The following is a 26,962-nucleotide window of genomic DNA, read 5'->3' on the forward strand; positions in this document are numbered from 1 at the left end:
CGCTTTATAAAATAATGCAGCAACGTCCCTCTCTCGCGCCATCCCCATGTGTGGCGCCCGCAGGGAGGCTCTTGCTCCCACTCTTAGGTTCCTCCTCATCAAGATCCTGGGGCCGGATGCTCATGTGGACCACATTGGGGCTATCGGGGAGAAAATGATACTCTATATCCAGTGTCAGCGATTGAACATGAATAATCAATAAATCAAATATAAGAGAGGAGGAGCCTCTGATGAAAACGAGCTGGAAACTGATAGAGGAAAAGGAATAGAATGCGGGTTATGCTTACTCTTTAGCTGCTCCTTATCATCTAATAATTTGCCAAAATGAATCAGCCTTATGCTGCTGGGACTGGCAGGCTTGGTCTCCCAGTCAGATCTCCATTCCCGCAGAATCAGTTCCTTCAACGTGTAGATACTGATGCTGAATGGATCAGGGTTGCCGCTCTCGTCCTTATCCGGCATGGCGACATGTCTCCTGCTAAGGTACTTGGCATCAATCTTGTAAGGATGTCGGCCCCCAGATGCTAGCAACAGAGTAATGTTGCAAACTGGACCGTCGGCGCCTCCAGAACCAGCAGCTTTGATCTCTTCTTCTGCCGGACCGATAGCCATAGCTGACTCCCCCTGCTTGTCCTCCTTTGGCTTTTCTTCCTTGGGCTTCTGTTCTTTGGAAGACTCGTCTTTTGGGGCGTCCTGCTTAGGAGTGTCTTGCTGAGTGACATCTTCTTTGGTCGTGGTTATCGGCTCAGGAGCGCTGGCTACTTCCTTGCCTTTTGACGATGAAGTTGGGGCAGCTGTTTCGCCATCATCGGTAGATACGGTATCGGTCGATGTCGTCGCGACAGCGGAAGTGTCTTTAGCCGCGTCGGTAGTCGCCTCATCGCTGGGATTGTCGCCTGCCTCAGGCGTCTGAGGGATATTCTTCATCAGCACAGCATCTGTGGGCTGTTCGAGGCCCGAGTCGTTGCCAGGAGCAGCGCTGCCACCGCTCATGGTAGAATCCGCAGGAGCCGACATGTTTCAGTTGGAAAATCCGCCGTGGAAAAGCGATGCGAGGAATGCGGGATGGGCGCAGCAGCACCAAAGGGGGTTGGCGAATCTCGACAAAGGAGCGTATCACACGGTTCAATTCATCCGTGGTAAGAAGAGCGCGTAAAAAAAAGAAGAAAAGGCGGTGCCGGCGAGTTAACGAACGTTTCGAGGCTGTAAAGTGGATTCAACAGTCTCGGTTAGAGACTGGCTATGTATGCGCAGATGGATGGATGTCAAAGGGAAAAAAGGATGGAAAAAAGGCCACCCAGTGAACCTTGGCAGATCAAATCAACGAACCGGCTCAACGACCAGCCCAGATTTCGAGTTCCGGGGACACGGGGGGTGTGGGGACGAGGAAACGAAGAGCGGGCCCTTACTAGAATGTAAAGCGAACGAGCGATGAATGCGCTAGCCAGACGAAATCAAAGCGCTGCCGAGCTTCAAGAGTGCTGTTTTTGGGAGGCTTTGCCCGATGCAGACGGAAGAGCGCACGCCTCACAGGAGGATGAAGAGGCTGGTGTGGAAATGAAGCGTCCTGCTTCTGGTAAGCCTCGTTCAATTTCTCTCCCTTTTGCCCTTCAGCTGTGCCAGATGCCGAGACAAGGGTTGGGAAAAAAAGAGATGGAAGAAATACTACTAGTGCTTTTCAAACGAGCAAACGGAGATCAGCCGCTGGTACGAGAGTCAACGAGAGGCAGGCCGATGAGTACGGCACTTCGTGTTCCCAGGTAATCAGACCCCTGTCGGTGTAGCGCCAACAAGACACACCACTGGCCGCATGGAGACACACAGACGTATGCAGCGGCGCGGGGAACCAAGCAGTGGTCCGGTGCTCCGAGCACAGTAATCAAGTAATGAATGATGGAGGCTGCTGAGGTGGTGATGCTGCTGTTGGAATGGAAGCTAGATGGTTTGATGAGTCAAGAATAGAACAAGATGGAAATAAATTCTGCCGCCAAGTCGGTGAGAGGCAGAGGCCAAGGAGATAGTGAGGCAGGTACGGAGCAATATGCCCTGGAGATATTCCCTTCCGGGCAGCTGGGAGGATTGGCCCAATTAACTACAACGGCTACCTGCCTACCCATCAAACAAACAACAATGAGTCCAACGGTTGACGAACAGCCAGCGGGCGGCAGCAGATCCGAATCTGCAACTAACAAGAGCCCGGTGACCAGGAAGATGTACCGAATCAGATCCAATCGCGCTGCCAGGAACCCAGCGCTTTTCGTTTGCTGGACACAAGTAGAATCAAGACTGCTGCTGCTATTGAGACGTCGAGTTCGGGATGCAGGTGGGCATCCCTATGTGCAAACAAGAGGATTCTGGGCCAATGTATGTTGGATGCTGAATGCTACGGGAAACAGTCGTCGTACAAACGTTCGGATCGCACCATACGGAGCATACAAGCCCCTTAACAAATGTTGGCGACACAAAACTCGCACACCAGGCTGCCGCGAGTAGATGCATCAAAGATAGGGCCAACACATACAGGCAAATGCCTGGCATTCAATGCTTGTACAGACGATCACACCCGCATCTGGACCGGCCGGCTGCTACTGCAGTCCATTGGCCGGCTCCCATCCGGTATTGCTGGCCCGGTGGTCTAGCATGTACAACTATTGGCGGCTAGTGGCTCGTCTTGCAGCAAAAACACTTCATACTGACGCACTCACTTATAGCCGGGTTTAGGCCCAGACAAGCGCTCATATCCGCCTCCGTCTTCTTTGCATGAGCATTCTTCCAGCCAGCCAACACCATGACTTGAACCTTGCTAAGCCGGGAAGGCCTTGCCGTCTCGGGCCAACTGGTCAAACGATGCGAGGACGGCATTTGAACCTGGCCCAGATACATAGACAATACGGATACCTGGTGTTTCCAATTAAGACTAAATAAAACGAAACAAGGCGATATCACCTCGGCTCTCTCCAGCTTCAGAGATGACGAGGGGTTTCATCCGTTTGATATCCACGAGATAAACCAAGGCTACCGATCACGGAGTCACCGCAGTACTCGACGCACTACATGCAAGCAGAGTGCCTGGCAGCAGCAATCGTACGCGGGATAGCCGAGTAGCTAGTAAACTGGCTCTGTGGCTGTTTACCAGCGCTTTCACCCAGGCATATCGCCGACCTGGCGGCAATGGATATTGAAACACACCATGCCTAGTGCCTTGAAAATCATCTTACAATAGGCCACGCTACGTGGAAGCCCTTGCTAGGCGCCAACTCTCCCGTTATCTATTGCACACGTATCCATGCTTCGTACTCGGTCTATACTACAGGCAGGTAATACAAGCTATCTTACCGATATGATCTCCAGCCGGCGCCACCTCAGCGCCAACGCCAACAAAGCATGCTCGTGCACGCCATACCAGGAACATCTACAGCCAGGTCTAAGCTCATTCCAGGCCACGCTCAGCACTGCGTGTCTGACAGGCACATAAACTCTAAAAAGAAAATTTAGCTACGAGCAGTCCGTGTCAAATACTACTACTAATCAGACAGGGGGGATAGGGGCAAAAGGAAAAAAGAAGAAAACAACTTGTGTACCTACTCGGAGCTTTGTACAACGTAGTATTGGCCAAACTGACCTGCAATCTCCGTTTGAAGAGCTTCAAATTAAAACTCCGCACAATGCCGTCGCTCCCGGTCGCGACGCACCCACAAGGCTCAGGCCCCTGCACCAAGCAAATACTACATTCTACAGTCCAAGTAAGCTTTTTTAGTGTTGATAAAGGAAGAGCTGCTGGTCATGTTGTGGATATTCCCAATGTGACGAGCCGCCAGCTCGCCTGTGATATCTAAGCGAGAACCTTTATGGATTGATCAAGTCTGTCCATCTTCATTCTGAATGAGACGAAAAAAAAAAAAAATAGCAATTACCATGAAGGAAATTCGCTTTGCCTCTTTTTTTTTTTTTTTTTTTTTAACTCATATCAAGTCCCGTCACACCTTCATTTCTCATTGTAAGCTGACACGGGCGTCTAATAACCTACCACCCAAAGCCGGTATATCCGCCCCTTTTTAGACAACCAAAGATTTTCCCCCCTCCAGTGATTCCCAACCTTGGACGCCCTCCAGAAAAGAAATGTAAAAGATATATCGATGATACAATACACGTATATGCACGCTCTAACAGCCCTACAGCCCATATTTACTTGCATGCAGGTAGTAAATGAACATTATACGAAACAAAGTCCCGCAAAATGACCCCATACAAATTGAACGCGCCAAGCTTCTGCTAACATCTCAAGGGGCCCCCTCCTCGCTTCCCCACATGAATAGGTATGCTATGCGTTCTATTGCTCCACAAGACACCTGCGAGATAAACGACCCTTTGTTCGGTGAGTGGATTTTCAAGGTCTAGTGGTAGTATATGCATTTTTCGTCTCGGTATGGGGGAGTGATGACTCGTTCGACATGAAGGGTGCAAGCTTCGTTATATAGTTACCTATATATAGGCTTAAATTCATACTAAAAACATTTGGAAAATATAGGGATATTAAAAGTTACATCCTGAGCCAAAAAAAAAAAAAAAAAATCATACAACGCTGCTCCCAACAAGCACGCACATACATGGCGATAAGTGACGAAAACATCATGCTTCATCTTATGCCTCGCCAAATCCCTATTCATTGCCTCATATTCTTCCCGTCCGTCCATGCGTTCATCCAGTCAAGGTTGTCAATTCGTCTACAAGGCCAGCAAGTCACCGTTCCCATCGCCATGAGCCGGCTGCAACACAGCCTGCGGAGCAAGGGCATTCACAACATAGCCCGTCCCTCCCCCAAAGCCGTCGTCTCCGCCATCTATTCTCATTGCCGCCATCTGTGCCGCCATCTGCTGCGTGCCAATGCTGGAGAAGTAGGCGTCTGCATCGTTGACGGCCTGTGCCAAGTTGGGTGCTCCGTTGGTAGGAGGAGAGGCGACGGCGTTGCGTGTCCTGAGATCGATATTGGTGGGCTGGCTGCCGTTGCCAAACATGCTGATGCTCTTCTGGTTGTCAATGTTGTTGGCGAGATGCTGCTTCTGCAGTGCCGGGGAATCAATCAGCTTTCGTGGCCTGGCAGAGCGGAACACGGACTGCACTGGCTTGAGGTAGACTGTTGCCAGAGTGCCGACATTGAGGCACATTTCTTCCAACGTTGATGACTCCAGCCGTTCTGACTCGGCAGTAATAGGCGGCTTCTCTCCCATAACAATGCTCTTCGCCACGTTCATGTCGGTCGATAGCAGTCGCCAGTACATGTAGGCTCGATCACGCAAGTCAGGGTTATCTGTTTCTTCTGTGGCCCACTTGAGGACCTTTGGTACTAGCTCCTGGCCCTTGGTTGGCCTCTGAATGAAGAGCTTGACTGTTGCGGTAAGAAGTGCTAGCTGAACCTCTACAGGCTCCTCTTGGAATGAGTACAGGAAATCCTCCAGGAGCGCGTCGCTGTTTTCAATACGGTCCGCATACTGTCCAATGACCCAAATCATGGCAGCCTTGGCCTCTGGCTCATCAAGGGAGTCCAAATGCTCGCAAAGCGTACCGATGATGGACTCGTACTGGTTTGGATATTTGCGGAAGATGTTTCGGATCACCACTGTAGCCTCCTGGACGATATATGTGACTTTGGTAGCCACCAGTTCCAGGAGCAGATCGATACATCGTCGAGCTGCTGGCTCAATCTTGATAGCGAGCTTACCTATGGCGCGCACAGCTTTTCGTACAAAGTGCACATCGATTTCCGTGGCATATTCTCTCAACTCTGTGAGAACTTCGTCAATGTTCTTCTCATTGGCCAGCATGAAGATCAGTTCCAGCTTGGTGACCTTTACGTAAATGGGATCGTTGTATTTGCAAAAAAAGACTCGGATGTCGTTTCGTAGCACCTCGGGCCGTCTTTGCAGAATGAGAAGGGCGTTTCGTAGTGCGAGATATTGCACCTCGGAGCCCTTGGCCAACAGCGTAACGAGGGGTGGCGAGAGTTTCTTGCACAGTGCCGAAATCTGCTTCTGGTCGGCGATGTAGTTCATCAGGTACAGAATCACTCGAATGCAAGTCAGGACGACTGATGAGTTCGAGTGAGAGAGTCGTGGGGCGATTCGTTCAGCCAGCAATGAGGCTTCGCCCGACTCTTGAGGAACATAGGACATGAGTGCCTCCAGAATATATGTCTGGCCCCATCTGATGGACAGTTAGCAACACGTATATAGCCATGTCTCATCCTTTGTCAAATTGCCAACTCACTCGGAACAATCAGGCAGGATGGCAACCATTTTCGAGGCATTGGTGTAGTCAATAGTCAGCTTGATAGCGTCACTCCTCTCCCAAATGTCCATCAATCCTGCCAGCGCACTGGCAACAACCGTGGGGTTGTCGTCTCTGAGGAGCGAGTTGAGTCGATCGATGAGGTCTGACTGCTCGACCATGTGTCTGTCGTGATCATAGAGCTTCGCAACGCAGAATGCGGCCGTCTTTCGAACGTATGGGTCGGAGTCTCTCAGCATAAGCTTCACTAGAGGAACCGTGGCAGCGACAAACTCGCGCACATGGATATACGATATCGTCCGCAGAGCGAGTGCTCGTACCAGGGGGGTTGGGGTCTTCGATATCCTGGTATTCCAATTAGCTCTCTGTTGTGGCACTTGAGCTTGAGAAACCGTTGCTGAACTCACATGCTCCAATATGGGAATCGCATTAACCGCAATCTCTGGTCGAACGCGTGCATAGTTGACCAAGTACAGAAAGCACCTATCAAGACAAGAATATCAGCATCGTCCACCTTTCGCATTCCGACGATATCTGTTCTGATGCGGGCCATACATCTTCTTGATTTCCAAGCTCGAAATGTTCATGCATCCGATGATGTCGGGAAACAGCGCAACCATGTCGTTGTTGCTCATCGTCATGTTGGCGACAATGCGCTTGAGCGCAATCTTCTTGGTCGCATAGTTCTTATCCTTCTTTCCGCCGCTGTTCAGCTCGAGGCGCAGCTCGGCGACTTTGCCCTGCCTGGATCTTAGCTTATCGAGAGCAATAGTTGGCATGTAAATGAATCCGAGTGGAAGGGCCATCATGTCACGAGTCGCGCAGCTGCGCAAAAGGGAATATTCATTGTAAGTCGAAGTGAGCAAGGGTATCGCAGAGCGCAGCTATCGCAATCTCTCGGGAAGATCAAGATCGCAATAAAGACACTCGTACGCTGTCGTCGCTGCCGCTAGGAGGGTATTCTAGAGGTAGAAGAGAATGGAAATCATCCAAGATTCCAAGTACAGGCGGCGAGGTAGAGTGACGATGCGCATGGAGAGGCGCGCACAAGGGGAAGTGAGCAGGAAAAGATAAGAGAAAGACGGCAAAGAGAAGGCAAAGTTGCAGAGTATCATAGAAAGGACACAAGACGGAAACAAGCGAGAAGAGAGAAAGAGGGACAAGAGCTTACTCGAGCGAACAGCTTGGAGTCCCCTCCGCCAACGTTGCCAGACATGGTGCCAGCAGCTACGAATCACTTCGTCCTCCTCCCCCGCAGAATCGATGCAGCGCGCCGGGTCTAGGCTGCTTCAGACAATCTTGTAGGTGTAAGTGCTATCGTCGCTTCGGGTAGCGGGAGCGTCGTCACGCGCCGTCGTTGGCACCCCTTGTTGAGGTTTAGAGGGCTTCTCAGGTCCAGGTCCTGGTACAGACTGGCAAAATGCGGGATGGTGCTGCAGCCAGAAGCAAGAAGCGCCCGAATTCCGGTTCGATTTAGAGAGCCTTGTCGAATAAATGCGCTGGCCGAATCGCCTAAATTGCTTCGTGAAACCAATGGGGCTCTGCAGGACACTTTACGCCCACCACCTGTCTCTTAAACCAGCGCAGGGCTATGTATCTTTAAGAAAATAAAGTCGCACGCCGTGCATGTATCTTCGTTTCCGTTTAAAACAAGGCAAGCTGACCAAGCCAATCGATGCCGAAACGCGCCAGTTTCTTCGTTCCGGGAGTGCCTTAAAGTCCTGAGCGTCTCGCGGGTCGTGCGTCGAGGGGGAAACAGAATTGGAGATCGGATGCGCGAGGGAGAGGGTCTCCCGAACCGAGGTCAAACAAAAAAAAACTGACAACAAAGACAAAAAGTCGAAACTCCAGTCGCTGGTCTCTTGCGGCTCCAAGAAGCTGCGAAAGATGGAATGTCTGGTGGGAAAAGGGAAAAAAGGAGGACGCGCGCCGCCGGCAGGGTCGGTATGCAGGAATAGGTACCTGCCAGAGGGCCTGGCCTTGTACGGCGCACTCCGGGGCTATCGATAAGAGCTAATTAGGCGCTGTGGATTGTGGCGACCCACCCGCCTCAGTGACAAAGTAGCAACACAGCAGCTACATCCGCAATATCGATTGCGGCGAATTTGGATCCAGCCAGCAAACGAGCGCCAAATCCACGTTTCGCACGACCCAGGATCGTGCACCATATCGAGCATCGTCAATTCGCCAATCGACCAGCAGCAAACACAGACATCATGGCCGCGGCTCAAGACCCCTCCGTGCCGTACTGGGTCTCCCAGCTCGACTTCCCTCCCATAGCAAAGTCCAAGCTCAACGGCATCATCGACCCCCCCGGCTTCTCTACAGCACCCAGCAGCGCCCCCAAGGTTCGTTTGCTTCGTCCCTTTACTCATAGAATGTGAAACAACAAGACGCATGTCGAACAAAGAAAAGAGGAAGAGGAAGAGAAAAGGACGAAAGCTAACGTCAGACACAGAAAGGCAAAGACGTCAAGACTCAGCCCCGAAAACCCCCCCTCCGCCGAAGAGAGAGACACGCTCAAGGTCAAAAAGGCCTGGGAGGTCGCCCTCGCCCCCGTCAAGGGCCTCCCCATGACCGCCATCATGATGTACATGTCCGGCAACTCGCTGCAAATCTTCAGCATCATGATGGTCTTCATGGCCTTCAAGAACCCCATCGTCGGCCTGATGAGCACGAACCAGGCCTTTGAGCGCTTCCAGACCGACAGCAACTCTGGCCAGATCCTGCAGACGAAGCTGGTGTACGTGGCAATGCAGTTTTTGGCGCTGGCGGTGGGCGTGTGGAAGATTAACTCGATGGGTTTGTTACCGTAAGTCGCAATGACAGAAGCGCGCCCTTTTCTGCCACTTTATGATACATCTTAATCTTTTCTTTTACTAACATGCAAATAGCACGACACGTTCCGACTGGATGATGTGGGAATCTCTGAGAGAGCCTGTAGAGCACGCAATCCTGGCTTTGTGAATTAATGAAATTATCTAGAAATTAATACTTGTAGTACGATAATGACGACTTGATGAGCATCATGTGCTGTGGACGGATCTACTGTCCGGTAAAAAACGCCGCTGCTATGCAGTTCTACAAGCGATATAACGCTATGCTTCTCAAGCAGATGTATGTAGAGTATGAAAAGGGAGGAAAAAACAAAAAAAGAAAAGAAAATGAAAAAAAAAAAAAAAAAAAAAAAAAAAAAAAAAAAGGATTCTCCGAAAAAGCCATGTCATGTCATCATCAAGGCCATTATTTTCATTTGGCCTCCGTCGGCCCCGGCCCCCCTTGTCCGTTTTGAGTGCTGTTTTTCCTCCGCAACTTCTCTGCCCTCCAGTGAGGACCTCTCTTTTCAATGAACCTGAGCCAGGGCAAGCATGCCACCATGAGTAGTGCAAGAAACGTAAAGCACCACCCTCGACCCATGGCATCAAGCATATAATCAACAACGGCCGTGGCCGCAGCGCCAAATAAACAGCGGACGAGATTGTTCGCTGCTGCTGCCGTGGCTGTTGAACCGGGGTATAGATCAACAATGAGCGTGTTGAGAATGCTGAAAGTGCTTGGGACCAGCATGCCAATTAGAAAGACGAGGACGAGCGGAACAGCTACGCTCGTCTCTGCCTGCAACGCCCAGCCGTAGCCGATGACAGCGGCAGCACCGACTAACAATGAGGGATAGATGGGCTGGATGCGTGCCGACTCGATGGGAAAGTCCCCAATCTCGTTGCGGCGCCCGTGGCTTGCATCTACCCCCAGCTTCTTTGCGATGCGGCGGTAGTTCCAATCCACTACATATCCTTGCAAAACAACCGTCAAACAGCATCCCAGGCCGTATGGTAGGAAGCACAACCCCACTTCTAATTCCCCAAAGTTGTATATCTCGGCAAACTGGGTCGATAGAGTGGCGGCAACCAGGATGAAATTGACGTAAATGACGGCCGCAATCAGCAGGACTTGGCTCATCTGCTTGTCAAAGGCAATGGCCAGAGTGCCTAGAGGATTGGGAAACCGCAGCTTTCTCTTGGGCCCAGGTTCCGGCACATCTCCAGTCTTTCTTCTCCGCAGAAACTCCAACAAGGTAATGTTCCAAGACTGAGGAGGTATAGAGCCGTTTCCAACAACGTTTCGACACATTTCGGGAACGGTGGCAACCCATGGAACCAGCCATACCACGACAAAGATGGCGCAGAACCAGAAGATGGACGGCCATCCCAAGTATTGACTCAGCAATCCTCCTATGACAGGGCCAATGGCGGGTCCGATATTGACCCCAACACTGACAAAGCCCATGTACTTGCCCCTCTCGGCGGTTGGCGTGATGTCCGCAATCACGGCGTACGACAGCGCGAGGGTACCGCTGCTGCCTGCCGACTGGACACAGCGTAACACGAGGAGGGCGGCGTAGTTGCGTTGCAAGGCGAGACCAATGTTGGCAAATAGATAGATGATAAAGGCCACGGTGAAGGCGGGTCGCCGGCCTGCCATGTCGCCGAAATCACCAAATATCGTCGGTGAGAGCCCCTGGAAAATCATATAAGACGTCAAGGTAAAGTTGATGAGTGAGTTGGAGACATTCAGCTCCTCGGCCAAGGCGTCCAGCGCCGGAAAGTAGATGTGGGCCGTCATGGGCGACACAACACTGGCCACCGTCGCCATGAAGGTGATCCATATCTTCATGCGGCGAGAAAAGATGGTGTACGGCTCGCCGATCGCAGGCCCAAGGCCCTGTTCGACATCGTTCAGGACAGGCTCGCCCCGGGACTGGGACGTCTGCAGCTCTATTGCGACGGTCTGGTCCGCAGTTTGGTCTCCTAGAGACTCACAATCCGACTCGCTCTTGACCGGCGATGTGATTTCGCCTGCCTCTTTGTCGACCTGGACTGTGGTTTCATCTTGCTTCATGACGACGCATTCGTGCTGACGACGAATTCCAGCAAGGGAGCAGTGGCCGAGGCGAGTGGCGGATGTCGATGGTGAAGGGTCGAAAAGCAAAAATCAAAGAACAAAGGCGAGAGGAAGCGAAGGAAGAGGAGCAGAAGCTCCCAGCTTTCGGATCGGGTAAGGTAGTAGCGGACGAACTCGCCTTGGACGATCGAACTGCGGTTCCCCACAGATTCGGTCGATGCCCGTTATCTGCCCCCCCCGAAGTGCCGGCGTTGTCTCCCTGCATTGGATCTCGTCTCGCCGCATGGAAGAGATGCAGCGAGGGCTTGATCCTGGGCGCAATCTAGAGCTGGGATGAGCATATAAATGTTCCGTCAGGATTTTCAGATGCCCCTGCAGTCATTCCCAGATGGCAGCGAGACGGAAGAAATCCGCGGCTTTCGGGAGGGTCATGGAGCCAGGCCTCGAGTCGTACCGGCGTCCTACAGTAGAGGCTTTATACCGAAGGCATTTAGTCTCTTTATTTATAGTATCCAGGTAGAAGTAGTACAGGAATAATACCCGGCACATGGTCAGCATAGGGAGTAAAAACCCTGCGATTTAGCATCGATCCGGCACGCGCCCCTTCCTGCTCGGTCGACGTCCGAGCAAAAAGGAAAAAAAACTGTATAAGATGTCTGTTCCACCCGCGAATCACAGCTTTGTGGCCGTTAGTTCCCGCCCACACAACTCAAAAGTTGCTTTGGCCTTAGCGTCGATATTCTCCGGTGGCGCACCAACGACGCGGGTTTTGCCAGTTGGGTGAGCATTGCGTGCAATCGCGGGCAACAGGCACAGGAACAGGCACAGCATAAGCATAAGCGGATGAGCCAAGGCCAGAGTGCCTAATCTAATCGATTCAAGCATAGGAAGCTTCGGCTCGCCCGTCTTGCCGCCCGTCTTGCTGCCCGTCTCGCCTTGCCCATCCCGTCGGCTTCTGGAATACTATGGCCATGACGAAGCGAGGCGAAGCGATATCCGGCAAGTGCAGAATGCGGAGCTTGGGCGTTGTGCATGTTGGCTGCATATGTCGGCTCAAAGCCGATCTGCAAGCAGTAGCTCAGGTTGCACAGGCGATCAGTGGAAGAGCCTTTTCATTGGAAGCCGTGTATGTGCTCCATGCTCTGCTCTCGACGTGGAATTGCGTCTTCTCTGCAGTCGCATCAATGGCACAGAGCTGGTGAGGACCCCTGTAACTGCAACTCTGCAACTCTGCAACTCAGACTCAACAACCATCCACCTTGAGCGGGCGATTTCATGGCCCGGCGCCGCCTCTTGCTTGGCCAAAGGTTGGTTTCGTCCCTGAATCGTACAGAAAGAGGCCAATGAAGTCAAAAGTCGGCGGAAATAGGCCGGTCCATGCAATGCTGTGGGTACGGTTCTCGCGCAGAAACGAAACTAGCAGCGCTGGCAACTTGTGGTCTTTGCTTTGTGAAAGCGTCAGTCTACAGGTGGATATCGTGATGACTCAGCACCATCGCAGCGCTGCCAAAAGCTTACACAATACGTAGCTCCAAATCAATCTTGGCTGGCAGAATGACGTGTGAGCGACACTTTGCCTGGTAGCCATACCGCTTTACCAGGTGCGATTGAAAGAATATTGTCTTGTAATATTTAAGGACGGTAGAGATGGATGGTTCGGGCGTCCAAGTATCGGCAGCGGTGAACATCACAGCGCAATTCAATGAGCTTCTCCAGCACCACAGCGCTCCACCAGTCGTGAACAAGGTCTCGCTGGACGACATTGACAGCTTCCTCAAAGAGGCATACCGCATTGTCAGTTCTTGGCCAACGACCTACGCATGCTTTTTAAGCTCATCTCATACTGACCATACTGACCATACTGCAGAACTCGCACATTGTTAGCTTGCATCGACAGCTTCAAGATGTGCGGCAAGCATACCTATCCACTGCGCAGCCTCGCCGAGCGCAAGCGCGATTCGTCCAGAACCAGCCGCGAGTACTGTCCGACCGAGAACGAGAGGAAATAGACGCCAACGCCAAGCAGATGATACGGGAGCTCAATGCCAGCATAAGGTCGCTGGATGAGGCTGAACAGCTCCGCCGAGATACGGAAGCGGCCATCATCCGCAAAAAGTACACAAAAGGACTTGGCGCTCTCGGCTCATGGGCATCTGGTGGCATTGCCAGCAGCAAGTCGGCGGAACATGCTGCAGCCGAAGATCAAGCCCAGCAGCTGGGCGGTTATCGAGAGGGCGTGGTGTGGTTCCTACGGCAGCGATTGGAGCTGTGCTGTCGAACGCAGCAAGACATGATGGAAACGCGGCTGCGTCGGGAGCTGGAAAAGAGTCGCAGCATGCTGCCGGTAGGAGACTTTGCAGAGTTTGCCCCGGCAGCACACAAACCACATCGGCAGACACCGGGTGGCGTCTCTGAGCCAGGAGCCGAAGAGTCATCGCCCGCTGCGTTTACAGAGGGCTTGACTGATGAGCAGGTGCAAATGTTTGAGGAGGGCAATCAGAGCATGATGGAGCATTACGAGAGCACATTGGATAAAGTGAGGTAGGTTCACGATTTCACTTGACAACATGGCAACACGGTTCGAATGAAGTATGTTCAAGAATATAACTAAAATAATGACGCATTGCAGGACGGCGGAGAGATCGCTATTGGAGATTTCAGAACTCCAGACACTGCTGGTTAACAACTTGTCGGCGCAGTCCGAAAACATTGAGCTGCTTGTCTCTGATTCGGCATCGATGGCGGATAATGTCGGCGGAGGAAACAGACAGCTTAAAAAGGCCACACAACGGCCGAGCACGGCGCGGTACACATTTTTTGCAGCAAGCAGTCTGTGTGCGTTTCTGATTCTCTGGGATCTGATTATATAAAGCGGGAGAAGAAAACATCAAGCAAGATGGGGGCATTCATTTCATGATAGCGCAGCGTCCAATAAGCAGTAGTATCATTGGTAAACAGCATTCGGCAGAAAATCATACAATTTCAACGCCACTTATCGTAACAATTTTGAGACTGACGTTCTCGTACCAGCACTACGAGAACATTGACCCATGGGGCTGAGTCTAGGGGAAGGCCGGCGGCATGTGAAAAGACGGGGAAGAGTCAGCGCGAGCCACTTTTCTGCGGGGATTCATGGGATTTTTTATTTCTTCAGGCCACGAGGATTAGTGAGGAGTGGCCCATTTACAGCGATGGTACCTGGCTCTGGGATTGACAAAGCCAAGAAAGGGCGCCAAGGTTGTGGATAGCAGGTCACTCGCAATAACCATGTACTTGTGTGTCATTAGATTAACGGAAGAAGGAAAAAGGAGAGAAACCTCGAATTCGAGCTTGTCCAATCGGGAGCGAGCTGTTTCGTACTAGACCTGGGGTTCGAAAAAGTATCGGCTTGTGATGCATATGAAAACGAGTTGATACTCCTTTGAGCTTTTGGCTTTCATGTGCTTTGGCGTGATGTTGCGAGGATCGGCTTGTTTCGGGGAGAAGGAATCATTTTCATTATCAAATAGGAGAGAAGTTTGATGCCTGATATTTGCTGTGGCATCGTTCCGAAAACTTGTAACAGGTCTACGTATAGAAAGGGGGTTCAAAAGAGGTCCCATGACGAAGATTTTTGGTCATACCTCTCTACGGCTACTCAGTAGTATGAAATGTACTTGAGCTTTTGTCACGTAGATCATCATGTCTTGATGGCCGTTTTCAGTCTGTAGTCTGTACCGTGTCGGCTCTGTAGCCCGCACGAGCCGAGGCCTCGGCCAAAACCAGCCCCATAGCCCTGGAACGAGCACATGGCATGGCGATGGATAAAAAGGCCGTGAGGTTATGAAGCGTGTAAGCCAGAGTTCATTTCAACTCTTTTCTCATTTTATCAAAATATCACTGCACCACTGCATTATCTGAATAGCAGCCACTGCTTCTGACTGCGCTCTTGTTTCACGGAGTTATTACGGAGCATCTACTGGACCTGTCTCCTCTGGTACCGGGCCGTCTTTGACGTATTACATTACTACGAGTACTACCACTGTCAAATTCTATTCTCAAACAAGGTACGTACGATGCATGCATGCAAGTTGACAGCGCTGCCTGGTGCTTGGCTTCCCATTGTCCGCTCCGTTTCCCCGAGTTCAACGGCTTGTCCAGGGGACTCTGGCGGAGCGAATGCTGTACCACGTTGCTGCAAGCCCCGAGTGAAAGAGTTCAAGGTTGGGTAGGACTGTTTGCTGACTGCATCACAGCCCAAAGATTGCCGGTGATATCAGTGCTAGCAGTATTCGCCACAGAGAGAATCCATTGATGCGATAAGAGTCAATTCTGCCACCACCGCCAGCGGCAAAAGCACCAGACCCGATCAAACTCATCACGGGGAACAAAACTCCCCTGACATCAGCTCTCCCCGGACCCCAGAACCCCGAGCCCTTCCAGCCTCTGCGCTGCTGAGCCTCCCGGCCCCATCGGCTCCGTCTCGTTGCGCATTTCCAAGGGATTTTTAGGTCTGGTGACGTGCATCGGCGGGTCGCAGCAGGCGTTCGAATCGCAGGCAGCTAAGCAGGCGTGTAGCGGCCACAGCGGATCCTCCGGTTCCCTCCAGGCGCCTCTAGGCCCCAAGGCCCTCCCCCGCGACCCCGTCACAGGCTCTCCGTTACGGAGCAGGGCTGCATTTAGCCGTCACCCCACTGCCTGGCACCGCATCCATCAGGCCATCTACGCGCTGCGTGTGGCATTTCGACAGCCTGAGAGGTGCTCTACAGCGCATTTATCTACCATCGAGCCTCCCGCTACCGCAACCATGGCTCCTCCATCATCATCATCGCCGCCTCAACCTTCATCACCGTCGTCCTCGGCCTCTCTCGCGCGCATCAACAACATTGCGAGCCACATCTCTCCCGCAATGGCTTCCACAACCAGCTTCCCGGCCGACACAGTGCCGCAGGCGCCTGAAGATCCTCTCTTTGGCCTTGCCCGCGCCTACAGAGCAGACAACAGCCCGCTCAAGGTTGACCTGGTATGTCTGCGAGATTTCCCCTCCCCTTGTGCTACTTGGAGATTTCTGCCAGCTCATTGCCTCTGCCGTCGCTGTGACTCGACGACTCCCTCGTTGTAAGCACGGCTGCGACGTCGGAGGCAACAAGCCCACAAATCCCCAACGCTTTTACTAATAGATACGAATGGCTGGTTGACTGACTGTTTGTTCTTGTTTCCAGGGAATTGGCGCCTACCGAGACGACAATGCAAAGCCCTGGGTTCTTCCCGTCGTCAAAAAGGTACGTTGTCTTCCCGTCTTTGGCATCGTCCCATCTACAGAGCTAGCCCATGCGTTGCCATGTTAGCTCGCCTGCGATGCTCAGGATAAGCTCAATTGGCGCAACCGTTATTGGTCGAGCCAGCTTGTTGCATATCCCCGCGAATCCCTTCCAACTCCCAAGGCGTTGACTGACCCCACTGCGTCATCCAGGCGGATGAAATTCTCCGAGACAACCCCGAACTGAACCACGAATATGCCCCGATTGCTGGCATCGAGAGCTTCACCAGCAAGGCTGCGGAGCTGATGCTCGGCGCCGACTCCCCCGCGATCCAGGAGCGCCGCACCACATCGGTGCAGACCATCTCGGGCACCGGTGCCGTCCACTTGGGCGCTCTGTTCCTCTCCAAGTTCTACAAGGGCAGCCGAGTCGTATATGTGTCCAATCCCACATGGGCAAACCACCACCAAATCTTCAACAATGTCGGCATCAAAGTCGCCCAGTACCCCTACTGGAACAAGGAGACTCGGGGACTAGATTTCGATGGCATGAAGTCTACGATTGCCGCAGCCCCCGAAGGCTCCATCATCCTGCTCCACCCCTGCGCTCACAACCCAACCGGCGTCGACCCAACACTGGATCAGTGGAAGGAGTTGGCCGTGGTGATTCGGGAGAAGAAGCACTTCCCCTTCTTTGACTGCGCCTACCAAGGCTTTGCCTCTGGCGACCTTGCTCGAGATGCCGCCGCCGTGCGCTACTTTGTCCAGCAAGGATTCGAGCTCGTCGTTGCCCAGAGCTTCGCCAAGAACTTTGGCCTTTACGGAGAGCGAGCTGGCTGCTTCCACGTTGTGACGGCCCCTGCTGCCGACGCCACAACCACAATCACCCGCATTGCATCTCAGCTGGCCATTCTCCAGCGATCAGAAATCTCCAACCCTCCCTTGTACGGCGCCAGAATAGCCAGCACCGTTCTCAACGACCCCGCGCTCTTTGAAGAGTGGGAAGGCAACTTGAAGACCATGTCTGGCCGCATCATTGATATGCGCAATGCTCTCCGGTCAAAGCTTGAGGAGCTTGGCACCCCAGGAACCTGGAACCACATCACAGACCAGATCGGCATGTTCAGCTTCACCGGCCTATCAGAAGCCCAGGTCTTGAAGCTCCGCGAGGAGTACCACATCTACATGACTAAGAACGGCCGAATCAGCATGGCCGGCCTAAATACGCACAACATTGACCACGTGGCCCAGGCCATTCGAAAAGTGGTGGGTGAGACGCTGTAAAAGAAAAACTTGTATGATATTCTGGCATGGTAGATGGGGGGGGTTCTAAAGGGCTTTTGTGGCCTGTCATGATTGCGGCCGCTGGCTAGGGACTGGTTTTTGTTCGATTAGAAGCTCTATTTGTTTTCCTCTCTGCTTTTTGGGTTGCGCATAGTCGTGTGGGTATAGATGCCGCTAGACAAATAGTATATATATATGAGGCTCTCGCGGCCTTGGGCTTTGTCGTTGTTCAACGATCCAAAACGATCAAGACTATTCTTTGCTTGGGATGAGTGAGCAGCAGCGTATACACAAAAGACCCGATTGCCCGGAGAACCTCTGTAGATTCAATCTCAGTTGGCGTTTGCTTGGCTTGTAGGATAATGAACTTGATTGCTCTGGCTTATAAAGGATAGCTTGTCATCAATTACCAATTCCAGAGCATGTATTGCTTGATACCGGCCTATGTTGATGGCACGTTTAAAAAGCAGACCATACTAGAGCCGGTTTCTGCTATTTAACAAATTAAAAGCGGAGATCCACGAGTAAACGACCTGTAAATATATATACGCAATACTCGACTTTAACTCGCCATGATCGGTGCTCTCTCCAACCAGCTCATCAGGCTCTGAGCGGGCCGTCTGTTTGTCTGCTGTACTGTCGTTTTCTATGATTCTATTTGAAAAGGCCATTTCCGGACCGTGAAATAGTTGATCATTTATGATTGTGTTGCAACGTACAAGACGCGTTTATAGAAGAAGCGTTTGAAGTGGTCACTCTCCGTAACTAGGCTCGTCTGTATGTTCGTATAAGACAATCGACATCACTAGGCATAGACTTGATATGACAACTGTAACCTACACATTGGCTTCTTTAAAGTACAATGGCGCCGCTTTGGATTGTGCTGACTGGTTCTCATCACCCTCTCCCATCATTTTCCATCTACCTCTGATGTATCCGCGCTATATCTTCTCCATAACTCTATAGTAGTTGAAGCATCACATTTCGTAGAAGATCAATATCCTGACTGACAACATTTTCTTCTCAGATATTGTTGATCAAAATACCAACCACCATGGTTAAGTAGAGTGAGACTCAGGACAGACAAGATGCCGAGAAGCAGCCAGCATACAGCCAGTTGGATAGGCTACCTTCAGAACGCAGGGATAGCTTACGTCTCATTTCCTTTGGACTTTCACATGAAAAACTACCCAAGGTACCCAAAGTGGCATAAAGTACAAAATCCACCATCATTAGCCAGCATTCACAACGTCGTACCAGCTAATTTATTTCCCAACCCCCCGCTTCAAAAGTCCCCAACAACAGCTTCAACGCTTCACAGCAACCCAATGTCAGCACGGACATGGCACTTTCAAACCCGCCCGCAGCCAAAAAAAAAAAAAAGGGCTCGGATACTATTTGCGATACCTGCAGCTATTGCCTGGAGCCTCCACTTTTACACTACGTTGAACTGGACTGAAGTGAGCCACGTTGATGAATCCAAATACAAAAAAAGCACACTAATGCATCGGCACTTGTGAAAATACGACGGTTAGCTGTAATTTATTGGACAGACATACGAGGTAGGAATGCCTATTTGCTCAAGGGTGCATGCGGTTGACGTGTCTTGAGAGTTCTAGAGCGTTTCACTGCTGCTGCGGGTAACCCTCAGGAACTACAATCACGATCGAACAAAACGTGGTCATCGGGCAAAGAGACAATGGTGGTGTGCCATCTAATTCACGGCAAGTATTACAAGTGATCTCTTTTGTCTAATTCAAACGGCATCTTGAAAGTATCTCGGCAAGAGAGCTTCTTTACATATCTATCCCGTAGAGAAGGAGAGATGGAAACAATACCACAGTCTTTGGAAATGATAAGAGGTTCCCAATCTGGAAACAGAGTTACATGTAATACTCACTCGCCCTATTACTCAGACACAATACTACGAGTCAGCCCCGTTCCCAGCAGTAGTCATATAAGAAAACACCACCAGTAATACCCAAAGCAATATTACACAAACAACTCTCTCCCTGCCGCAAACCCCAGCACATAAGAAAGAAAGAAAAAACATCAAACTCGTAAACCAAGACACCAATGCTACGCTCCAATCTCCGCAATTACGCCTCAATCCTGTACGACCGAAGCTCGGGAACATGCCCATCCGCGCACCAACCTCTTTCTCGTCCCCAGTCTCCGCAATCTCGGTGTGATGGAAAACCCTAGCCACTACATAAATCTAGATTCGCCTCTCTATTTTGACATCACCAAAAGGCGCCCCCCTAATCACTGGATCAAGTCTAGGCTTTTGACGCAAGGGAAGCTCCTTGCTCAAGACAACTCATGCATCAGTAGTGAGAATCCAGTCCCAAGTACATATACTTGCACAGCAATGGGTAGAATACTTGCCGGGATCACTGCAAAGCTAGAAAACAAATAGTGCCTGGGCTACAACGCCATCCTGTAGGGGGGGGCACAAAAGCCTCTGCGCATGTAAACATTTCTCCCCTGTCAGCTTGCCGCTAAGAACAACCACAGCCTGGTTTTTTCTCGAAACTGCATGTCCCTCAGGCAACTAACACGCTGCTTACACCGAACAAAAAAAAAAAAAAAAAGAATTTAATTTGCTGTAAACGCCACGTCTTTCCCCCCCTTTCAAGCGGTGAGACTAAAAAAAACCAATTTTATGCAAATATTAGATAGTCTCAGTCTTCATCCCACACAGTATCTACTCTACAGCTTCTTCCAAGCCTGCAAGGCCCGCCAAGCGCTCCAAGAGCGGGATGAGACTGACAACTGAGACAAGAAAAAGGCCAGTGCTGCCTTGGCTGATTGTTTGCCAAACATCAATGATAACATGCAGGAGGGAGCAGCTCGAAAAGTATGGCTGAATGCTGAGCCCCGGGAAAAGAAAAAAAAAAAGGTTCTCGATCGCCACGTGCATTTGGGGGCCAAGGAAAGGCTGTGAGTATCGGCACGCCCAGCAGGTGTACATGTATCGAAAAGTTGGGATAGTTCCAAATCCCCAGATACAGGGCATGCCAAAGAAAGAGTTCAGCTCGGCGGACATGCCGTTCAGTAATATCCAAGGTGGATTGGGCATCAAGACGGAAATCATCAACTGCCATCTAGCTGGCAGACTTGTAGTAATAACTAGTTGTACTATGAAGCAAGGACAGATTCATGGATTAGTTAGCTGTACTATAACACGATTTACTTTGACATCTGACGGGCAAATAGAAAGAAACACTACACCACAATCACCGTCATCTAGGCCTGATGCAACTCCTGTCGTTTATTAGTTGCTACTCTATAAAACTCAAAATACAAATCCACTGCTAATTTTCCTCCAATGCTTGCATGCCGTATTACCAAGTGATTACTTTTAGATGCACATCAAAAGTCAGATGCTACAAAAGAAAGAACAAGATGGTGCCTTTAGTCGCTTATATCCAAATGCCAAAATGCCATTGTCGCTATACCCAATGTTTTCCCGGACCAATCATCATCTAGTGCTAGTCCTTGTGATGCAAATGCTCAAACAAATTCGCGCTGGCCAATGTCCTTTCCACTTGACCACCCTTCGGGTAGCTGGTTGATGGCAGAACAGATCCAGTGGAACTGCACCGGCATCCAGGCTTCATACATGTTTTTGGTGAAGCGGTATGCCGTCCACTTGTCGTATCTAGAATCAGTAAACGCAAAGGAGGCGATGACCTGTTGATAGAATTCCGTAGTCTCTCCTAGTATGACCGGGTAATGGGCAACAATTTCCGCCTCGCACGAGTCGTGTGAAATGGAAAAGGCCAGAATCTGGCGGTGCACCTCAGATTCGCGTTTGACGCCACGGAAGAGGTCCACAACAGCACGCATGCCAATTGTCATGTTGTGCGTGTTTTGTCGTCGGGTGATCTCGAAGCCCCCAATCTCACATGAAAAGCACGGGAAGAACATGTGAGATGTACCCATGATCGGTGACGTCTCGGAAGTGCATCTGTCCTCAAAGAACTCCGTGACCTTGGTAAACTGCAGCTCAGTAAATGCTAGAGCTCTGAAGCCAACCGAGTAGGAGGGCTGTGGTTGGTATTGAAGCAATTGCTGAGAATATGTCCATATTTCGTTTGCAGATTCGCACAGAATGCCCAACTCCCCATCACCTCGCAAGGCGACGAGCTCGGCCGACGGCGCAATCAAGGGAGTGATGTCGCGAAATATCCTCGTCTCGTTCCTACGCTGACACCTTACACTCATCTCGTGGATAACATCATCGTCAAAGAGAGAGACTCTGGGGGGGCAGCTGGGCCCTCCCAAGCAGTTCTTTGCAGAGATCCAAGCTTCCTTGAGCAAGTCCCTCGTGGAATTCCCACATGAATGTCTTGTTCTTGTTATACACAATGCTCCACAAGGCATCTCGGTATTGAGCACTTTTGGGCTCTGCGGGCCACCTGTCTTTGGGTAACACAAAGAAGCTAGTATCGGCCTCAGGGGCAGGAGTCATGGAAGGCGCCCGATCGAATTCACTGGGCGGGGATGGCGATGCAGAAGTGGATTGGTTGGCCGATCCGCTATTGAGGATATCCTCGTCTTCCACATCTTCGTCGTCCGAGTCGAATACGGCATAGAAGTTCCACAGAGGTGATGCGATTTGGGTGGCTGCCTCTTCCACACTGGCTTCCAGAATGTCCGTTGCTTCATCATCGGCTCCCTCGTAGCCAGCTTCTTCATGCACGGCCTCTAGAGGGGCAGCCTCTTCATTGCTTCCGTCAACCTGGTTGGTCTCTTCACCAGAAACCGTCTCAGTATTGGCCTCGGTAGCAGCAGTCTCAACAGTGTCGTGAGAATCCAGCATCTGCTGTCGTTTCCATTCACGATCATCCTCAACGGTCTCGTCAAGGGTTGCTTCACCCTCACGGACTCGCTTTCTGCCATGGGGAAGCTCGGCCGACGACTCCTCAATGATTGGCGATAGCGGCCGGCTGGGGTAAGGGTGGTATTCTCGGAGAATCTCGACACCCTGTTCTTGGCTCTGCGGCGGCTGTTCTTGCATGGGATCCATTTCGGTAGTGGATGCAATATAAAAAGGCAGCAAAAATAGAAGAGGGAGGGGAAAGCGGAGAGGGGGCTCGATGTGTGTGAAGGCAGCGGTGCTTTTAGTGGTCGAGACGATAACAAGGAGCGATATCAGTGATGTCCAAAGGAGAGAAAGGAGCAGCGGCCCAAGACGTCGATTAAAAAGAGCGAAATGGACTTGGTGGACGCATCGTCGCCTGAGTAAGATTGTCTCAGCCAAGCGGGAAAGAGCGTAAGCCGACAGGAAACTATTTGGTGACACACAGACATGCTGTCTTCTTTCTTTGCTTTTCTTTTTTTTTTTTTTTTTTTTTTTTTTGTCTTATTAGGCCTTCTTTTTTTGTGTTGCGTGTCTCGCTTTTCGCCAAATCCCAGCTCACCTGGTGAACACACCTTAATTTGCACGACTCCGCACCTGAATCCTTCCCAGCCATGCCGTCATACCATTGCCAGCAAAAAGTACCGGTACCTGTCGCTCAGTAGCACGCCAGACGTAAGATTCCAAGTACCGGGTACCAGGGAGGCGAAAAGCAGCGTCAAACGGGAAATGTCGGTCTAGAGCTGGTGCGGCTGGACAAAGACAAACCAAGCAAGAACGGACGGCTTATACGCAAGGGAAGGGAAAGCTGCTCTAGAGGCAAGAGCAAGCCGTGCTGTCCGGGACTGATTGGATGGGCGGGGCCGGAATCGAAGCCCGGGTGATCCACTCCCGCACTTGCCGTCTTTTAGTGTGGCCTGCGACGCACTGCGCGAAAAAGCGAGATAATGGCAATAGCGGTCCATACTATTACAAGATCGTAATAGTACTAATGTAGTAGTATCGAGACAAACCAAGCAGCCAAAGACTGACCAAGGTTCCTCGCACGGTCGGTGACACAACCTCCTGTGTGTCGCGCTTGCCGGGGTTGGGCACCGCAACTAAGGCAGCCACTTCTGAATCCGACTTGCCTCGCCATCACAACTCGATCACACGACGCGAGCACGGCAGGAAGCAGTCACCCACCCAGCGGCAAATAGGCGACCTGCATTAGCCCGCCCCTCCAGCGGAGCTCCGGCCCTTTATCCGGGGTTCCCTGTGCACATGCGCAATCCATACTGTGGGTACAGTACGGATACACAACAAACTTCAACTTGTGCTACACCAGGACCCCAGCTCAAAGCTTCGCACCCAAACAGCGTGCTTCCTCGCGTCGTACAGGATATACAAGTACACAGCTGGTACCGAGTGCACTTGTTTTCGCAGCGGTTAGACAAGCTCGCTACCTGGGGCTGATGGCTGCGCCCCGCACCATCTCGCACAGGAGCCAATCTGATCGCGTTCCGTTGACTTAGACGAAAGGATCCAGGTGATATTTCGCCTTTTTCGCTTGCACTACTAGTGCCTACAGTAGGTAGCTTCTACTAGTCGAAGGAGCCTGTTCCAGGCCTCGCTCTTGAAATCGATATTGTCTCTTTTCTCTTTCTGCCTAGACTGGCCAATCAGAACACTGCTGCATTTCCCTTTCTGGACAGCCAGCCAGTTCTGTCAGGGTGCCCGTTCCGCTGCCCGCATGTCCGTCGGATGCAAGGTTGTCAACATGCACGTCCCTTCACAACCACTGAACAAGGCAAGGTTATCAAGTTAATGAAAGACATGAATCATTGTTGATAAGAATTACGAAATACAAACTTCCAGGCAGCAGTAGACTACCGTTCCAAATACCCGAATCCCAGCCCTGTCAGCCGTCTGGGGAGCTCGCCGACTCCCACCCGTTTCCAATGTCAAAGTACCTATACGCAGTCGGCTGGCCTTAATAAACAATCTGAGTTCCATAGCCGCTCTTCTTTCCCTATAGTTGAATGTCAATGCATTTAGATACAAAAACAATCGTTTTCGTAGCATCAACTTCTCTGCCTAAGCTGGTCCAGCACCAACAACCGTCTCGTCGTCCTCTTTTAGGTGATAATCATCGATTAGCCATGGCAAAAACAAATAAACAAAAATGAATGTCGTAAACATATAAAGAAGAACAGAGTTACTCACTGAGATTGTCATTCCACTCTTTGATTCTCTCCATCAACAGTTCCGATAGACGCACCATCCCTTTTTTCCCACTCTTCTTCGCATTCTCAGCCTCTATACAATGCGACTTTATATCGACCCAAGGGTGAGCGTAAATATGCCTCCCAGAGGCCTCCATCTCTGTAGCAGCCCATCGGAAAATATCACCAACAGCTCTTTGGCTTGCTGCGTGATCTGGTTCATAGTTTGGGTCTACCGATTCTCGTCTGGGTGGTTGAATGACCGAATCATCTTCGAAATCAGCCCAGGATGTGGTCAATATACGAGGCTCATGGAGCAACGTAACACCAGACTTTAATATCCATGTGAATCCCTTGTATGTCCATTCATGTCTCGAACATTCCTCAACATGCCTACGCACCACGGCTTCAAGCTCATCACCGTTTATAAAGCCAAAAGGGCGAAATGGAGTCGTTGGCAGATACCGAAAATGAGCGCCATCTTTCCAAGAATTGCAGCACTCATACCGAAGCCGCCATGCGTCGACCCGTGAGATCTGCTTTCCTTGTAGGTAAGGACCATCTCCAGGCAGATCCATGAATGACTGAGGTGTATCGGTCCAAGCAGCAACTTCGGGTACGAGTTTTGCAGGCACGCGAGTATTGAGCGTCTTGAGATAGGGAACAATAGCCAAGACAGTCTCTGTAGTCCCACAGGCAAGCAATCCATACCACAGAGGTGCAATGCCAGGCCTTCGAAGTGCCAGTATATGGCCCACCATCTCAAGGTCTTCAGTTTCAATCAAGGGCTGAAGGACATCAATTATCGGGTCGAACCAAGGGGTGACCAGGTTGCAGTCCACTTCGGGCTCCCAAAAGACAGACCAAAGAGCCGAAGCCACGAAGCCAGGGTTGGAGCTGAGAACCATGTAATAAGACAGCTGGCGAAACTCCTTGCCAATGACAGATGTCGGAGAAACAGCACTTTGTTTAACGAGATGTGGCTTTGGGAGATGTATAGTCGAAGACATGTTCTTATGAAGGGGGACAGTCAACGCCATCGCAAGGCCCAACGCAGCCTGGCTTTCCAAGTTGTACAAGGACGCAAAGCGAGAGAGGAATGCAACTGCTTCCTTGCTGGTAGGAGGCTTGATCTCATTGATCTCTTCAGTCTCTTCAGTCTCTTCGGGTGGTTGTGAAGCACTGGGTTGGCTGATGACGTTGAATTTAACATTCCCAGTAAATGAAACAGCCCACACTGGATGCCCAGAGCGAGTAGCCTTCCATCCTTGGCCAGGAGAGAGAAGAGCAGACCACCAGCGGCATTCATCATCACTGGCATCGCCGAGATCCACAGTGAATTCATTGCTCTTAGGCGTCTCATCATCAGATGGAGCTGCTGCATCTTCATAAACAACAGAGGTACGCTGCTCTTCAAGCAAGAACACGCAAAGGATGTAAGACCAAGCCAAAAACATGAAAGCAAGGCCATTAGACTCGCTATCTGAGACTTGGAAGCTGCTACGCTCCGATATTTCGCAGGGAGTAGGTTGCGACTTCATCAGACTCCATCGCCGCTTGAGGCCGTTGCGAGGGTTGTGAGGCTGTACACGGAGAGGGGGCATGAGCGACCTTGGCCCCCCTTGTAGTCTCCCAGGTTGCGAATCCCGTGAGTTCAGTAGTGTTTTCCATATCATCTGGCATCTTGGGCCCATGCTTGACCAGGCTACCAAGATCGATGGTGTTGCGGCCAAATGACGAGGATCTCGCGGCCGCAGCAAGACCCTCCCACAGTTCCTTACTGAAACCCCGGACAAACTTACTTTCATCCGCGGTTGGGACCACTTTTTCGATCTGGGAGTTGATGGAGTCGATGCTGGTGAGAGGAGTGCTGTTGGAGGAAGCCATCTTGCTTGTCATAAGCTTGTAAGATAAGATGACGCTTGGTAATAAGAGTTTCTGATTCAGTCGTGAACGACAAAGGGCAAAGAGCAAAGAGCAAAGACGCGTTATAAAAAACAGTTGAGAATGCGCAAGTAAGTTTGTTTGAACATGTAAAGTTGAAAAGATATCAAGTCGTGAAAGAAAGCCCCCGCTCTCTTTAAATACTCTGAGTTCCGCTGTATATACTTCGTACTTTGTATACTGTACCCATGGACAGGGTTTCTTTGCTCTCATGCAGTTAATTAATGTGTGCCACGGGTT

At 51.1% G+C, this 26,962-nt stretch overlaps 11 protein-coding genes across 11 annotated transcripts; 5 read left to right on the forward strand and 6 right to left on the reverse strand.

Annotated features, from left to right (window-relative positions):
- Nucleotides 1–4: 4 nt before the first annotated feature.
- Nucleotides 5–1,017, reverse strand: TrAtP1_001621 (uncharacterized protein; the record flags this gene model as incomplete). The annotated part of the gene is made up of 2 exons (XM_014085928.2): nucleotides 5–162; nucleotides 288–1,017. 2 exons carry the CDS (start codon nucleotides 1,015–1,017, stop codon nucleotides 5–7), a joined length of 888 nt encoding a protein of 295 aa, XP_013941403.1.
- A 3,410-nt stretch (nucleotides 1,018–4,427) lies between these two features.
- TrAtP1_001622 (uncharacterized protein) lies at nucleotides 4,428–8,213 on the reverse strand. Its single transcript, XM_066111076.1, has 4 exons — nucleotides 6,841–8,213; nucleotides 6,693–6,768; nucleotides 6,265–6,630; nucleotides 4,428–6,201 (listed from the first exon to the last, which is right to left on the reverse strand). The coding sequence occupies exons 2-4, from the start codon at nucleotides 6,743–6,745 to the stop codon at nucleotides 4,725–4,727; spliced, it is 1,896 nt and encodes a 631-aa protein (XP_065967149.1). The 5' UTR covers nucleotides 6,746–6,768; nucleotides 6,841–8,213; the 3' UTR covers nucleotides 4,428–4,724.
- A 288-nt stretch (nucleotides 8,214–8,501) lies between these two features.
- On the forward strand, nucleotides 8,502–8,669 carry TrAtP1_001623 (uncharacterized protein; the record flags this gene model as incomplete). The annotated part of the gene is made up of 1 exon (XM_066111077.1): nucleotides 8,502–8,669. The coding sequence occupies one exon, from the start codon at nucleotides 8,502–8,504 to the stop codon at nucleotides 8,667–8,669; it is 168 nt and encodes a 55-aa protein (XP_065967150.1).
- Nucleotides 8,670–8,870: 201 nt separating this feature from the next.
- On the forward strand, nucleotides 8,871–9,252 carry TrAtP1_001624 (uncharacterized protein; the record flags this gene model as incomplete). Its single annotated transcript, XM_014085926.2, has 2 exons — nucleotides 8,871–9,097; nucleotides 9,180–9,252. The coding sequence occupies 2 exons, from the start codon at nucleotides 8,871–8,873 to the stop codon at nucleotides 9,250–9,252; spliced, it is 300 nt and encodes a 99-aa protein (XP_013941401.2).
- Nucleotides 9,253–9,273: 21 nt separating this feature from the next.
- Nucleotides 9,274–11,181, reverse strand: TrAtP1_001625 (uncharacterized protein; the record flags this gene model as incomplete). Its single annotated transcript, XM_066111078.1, has 2 exons — nucleotides 9,274–9,330; nucleotides 9,661–11,181. 2 exons carry the CDS (start codon nucleotides 11,179–11,181, stop codon nucleotides 9,274–9,276), a joined length of 1,578 nt encoding a protein of 525 aa, XP_065967151.1.
- A 708-nt stretch (nucleotides 11,182–11,889) lies between these two features.
- Nucleotides 11,890–12,735, forward strand: TrAtP1_001626 (uncharacterized protein). The gene is made up of 2 exons (XM_066111079.1): nucleotides 11,890–12,491; nucleotides 12,541–12,735. Exons 1-2 carry the CDS (start codon nucleotides 12,230–12,232, stop codon nucleotides 12,711–12,713), a joined length of 435 nt encoding a protein of 144 aa, XP_065967152.1. The 5' UTR covers nucleotides 11,890–12,229; the 3' UTR covers nucleotides 12,714–12,735.
- On the forward strand, nucleotides 12,736–14,435 carry TrAtP1_001627 (uncharacterized protein). Its single transcript, XM_014085924.2, has 3 exons — nucleotides 12,736–12,978; nucleotides 13,052–13,725; nucleotides 13,814–14,435. Exons 1-3 carry the CDS (start codon nucleotides 12,832–12,834, stop codon nucleotides 14,052–14,054), a joined length of 1,062 nt encoding a protein of 353 aa, XP_013941399.1. The 5' UTR covers nucleotides 12,736–12,831; the 3' UTR covers nucleotides 14,055–14,435.
- Nucleotides 14,436–15,984: 1,549 nt separating this feature from the next.
- On the forward strand, nucleotides 15,985–18,098 carry TrAtP1_001628 (uncharacterized protein). Its single transcript, XM_014085923.2, has 3 exons — nucleotides 15,985–16,186; nucleotides 16,386–16,445; nucleotides 16,637–18,098. Exons 1-3 carry the CDS (start codon nucleotides 16,073–16,075, stop codon nucleotides 17,705–17,707), a joined length of 1,245 nt encoding a protein of 414 aa, XP_013941398.1. The 5' UTR covers nucleotides 15,985–16,072; the 3' UTR covers nucleotides 17,708–18,098.
- Nucleotides 18,099–21,223: 3,125 nt separating this feature from the next.
- TrAtP1_001629 (uncharacterized protein) lies at nucleotides 21,224–21,937 on the reverse strand (the record flags this gene model as incomplete). The annotated part of the gene is made up of 1 exon (XM_014085921.2): nucleotides 21,224–21,937. The coding sequence occupies one exon, from the start codon at nucleotides 21,935–21,937 to the stop codon at nucleotides 21,224–21,226; it is 714 nt and encodes a 237-aa protein (XP_013941396.2).
- A 19-nt stretch (nucleotides 21,938–21,956) lies between these two features.
- On the reverse strand, nucleotides 21,957–23,190 carry TrAtP1_001630 (uncharacterized protein; the record flags this gene model as incomplete). The annotated part of the gene is made up of 2 exons (XM_066111080.1): nucleotides 21,957–22,833; nucleotides 23,150–23,190. 2 exons carry the CDS (start codon nucleotides 23,188–23,190, stop codon nucleotides 21,957–21,959), a joined length of 918 nt encoding a protein of 305 aa, XP_065967153.1.
- A 1,460-nt stretch (nucleotides 23,191–24,650) lies between these two features.
- TrAtP1_001631 (uncharacterized protein) lies at nucleotides 24,651–26,382 on the reverse strand (the record flags this gene model as incomplete). The annotated part of the gene is made up of 2 exons (XM_014085920.2): nucleotides 24,651–24,688; nucleotides 24,780–26,382. The coding sequence occupies 2 exons, from the start codon at nucleotides 26,380–26,382 to the stop codon at nucleotides 24,651–24,653; spliced, it is 1,641 nt and encodes a 546-aa protein (XP_013941395.2).
- Between the last annotated feature and the right edge of the window lie 580 nt (nucleotides 26,383–26,962).

This window comes from Trichoderma atroviride, chromosome 1, assembly GCF_020647795.1.
Source record: "Trichoderma atroviride chromosome 1, complete sequence".
Lineage (NCBI taxonomy): Eukaryota > Fungi > Ascomycota > Sordariomycetes > Hypocreales > Hypocreaceae > Trichoderma > Trichoderma atroviride.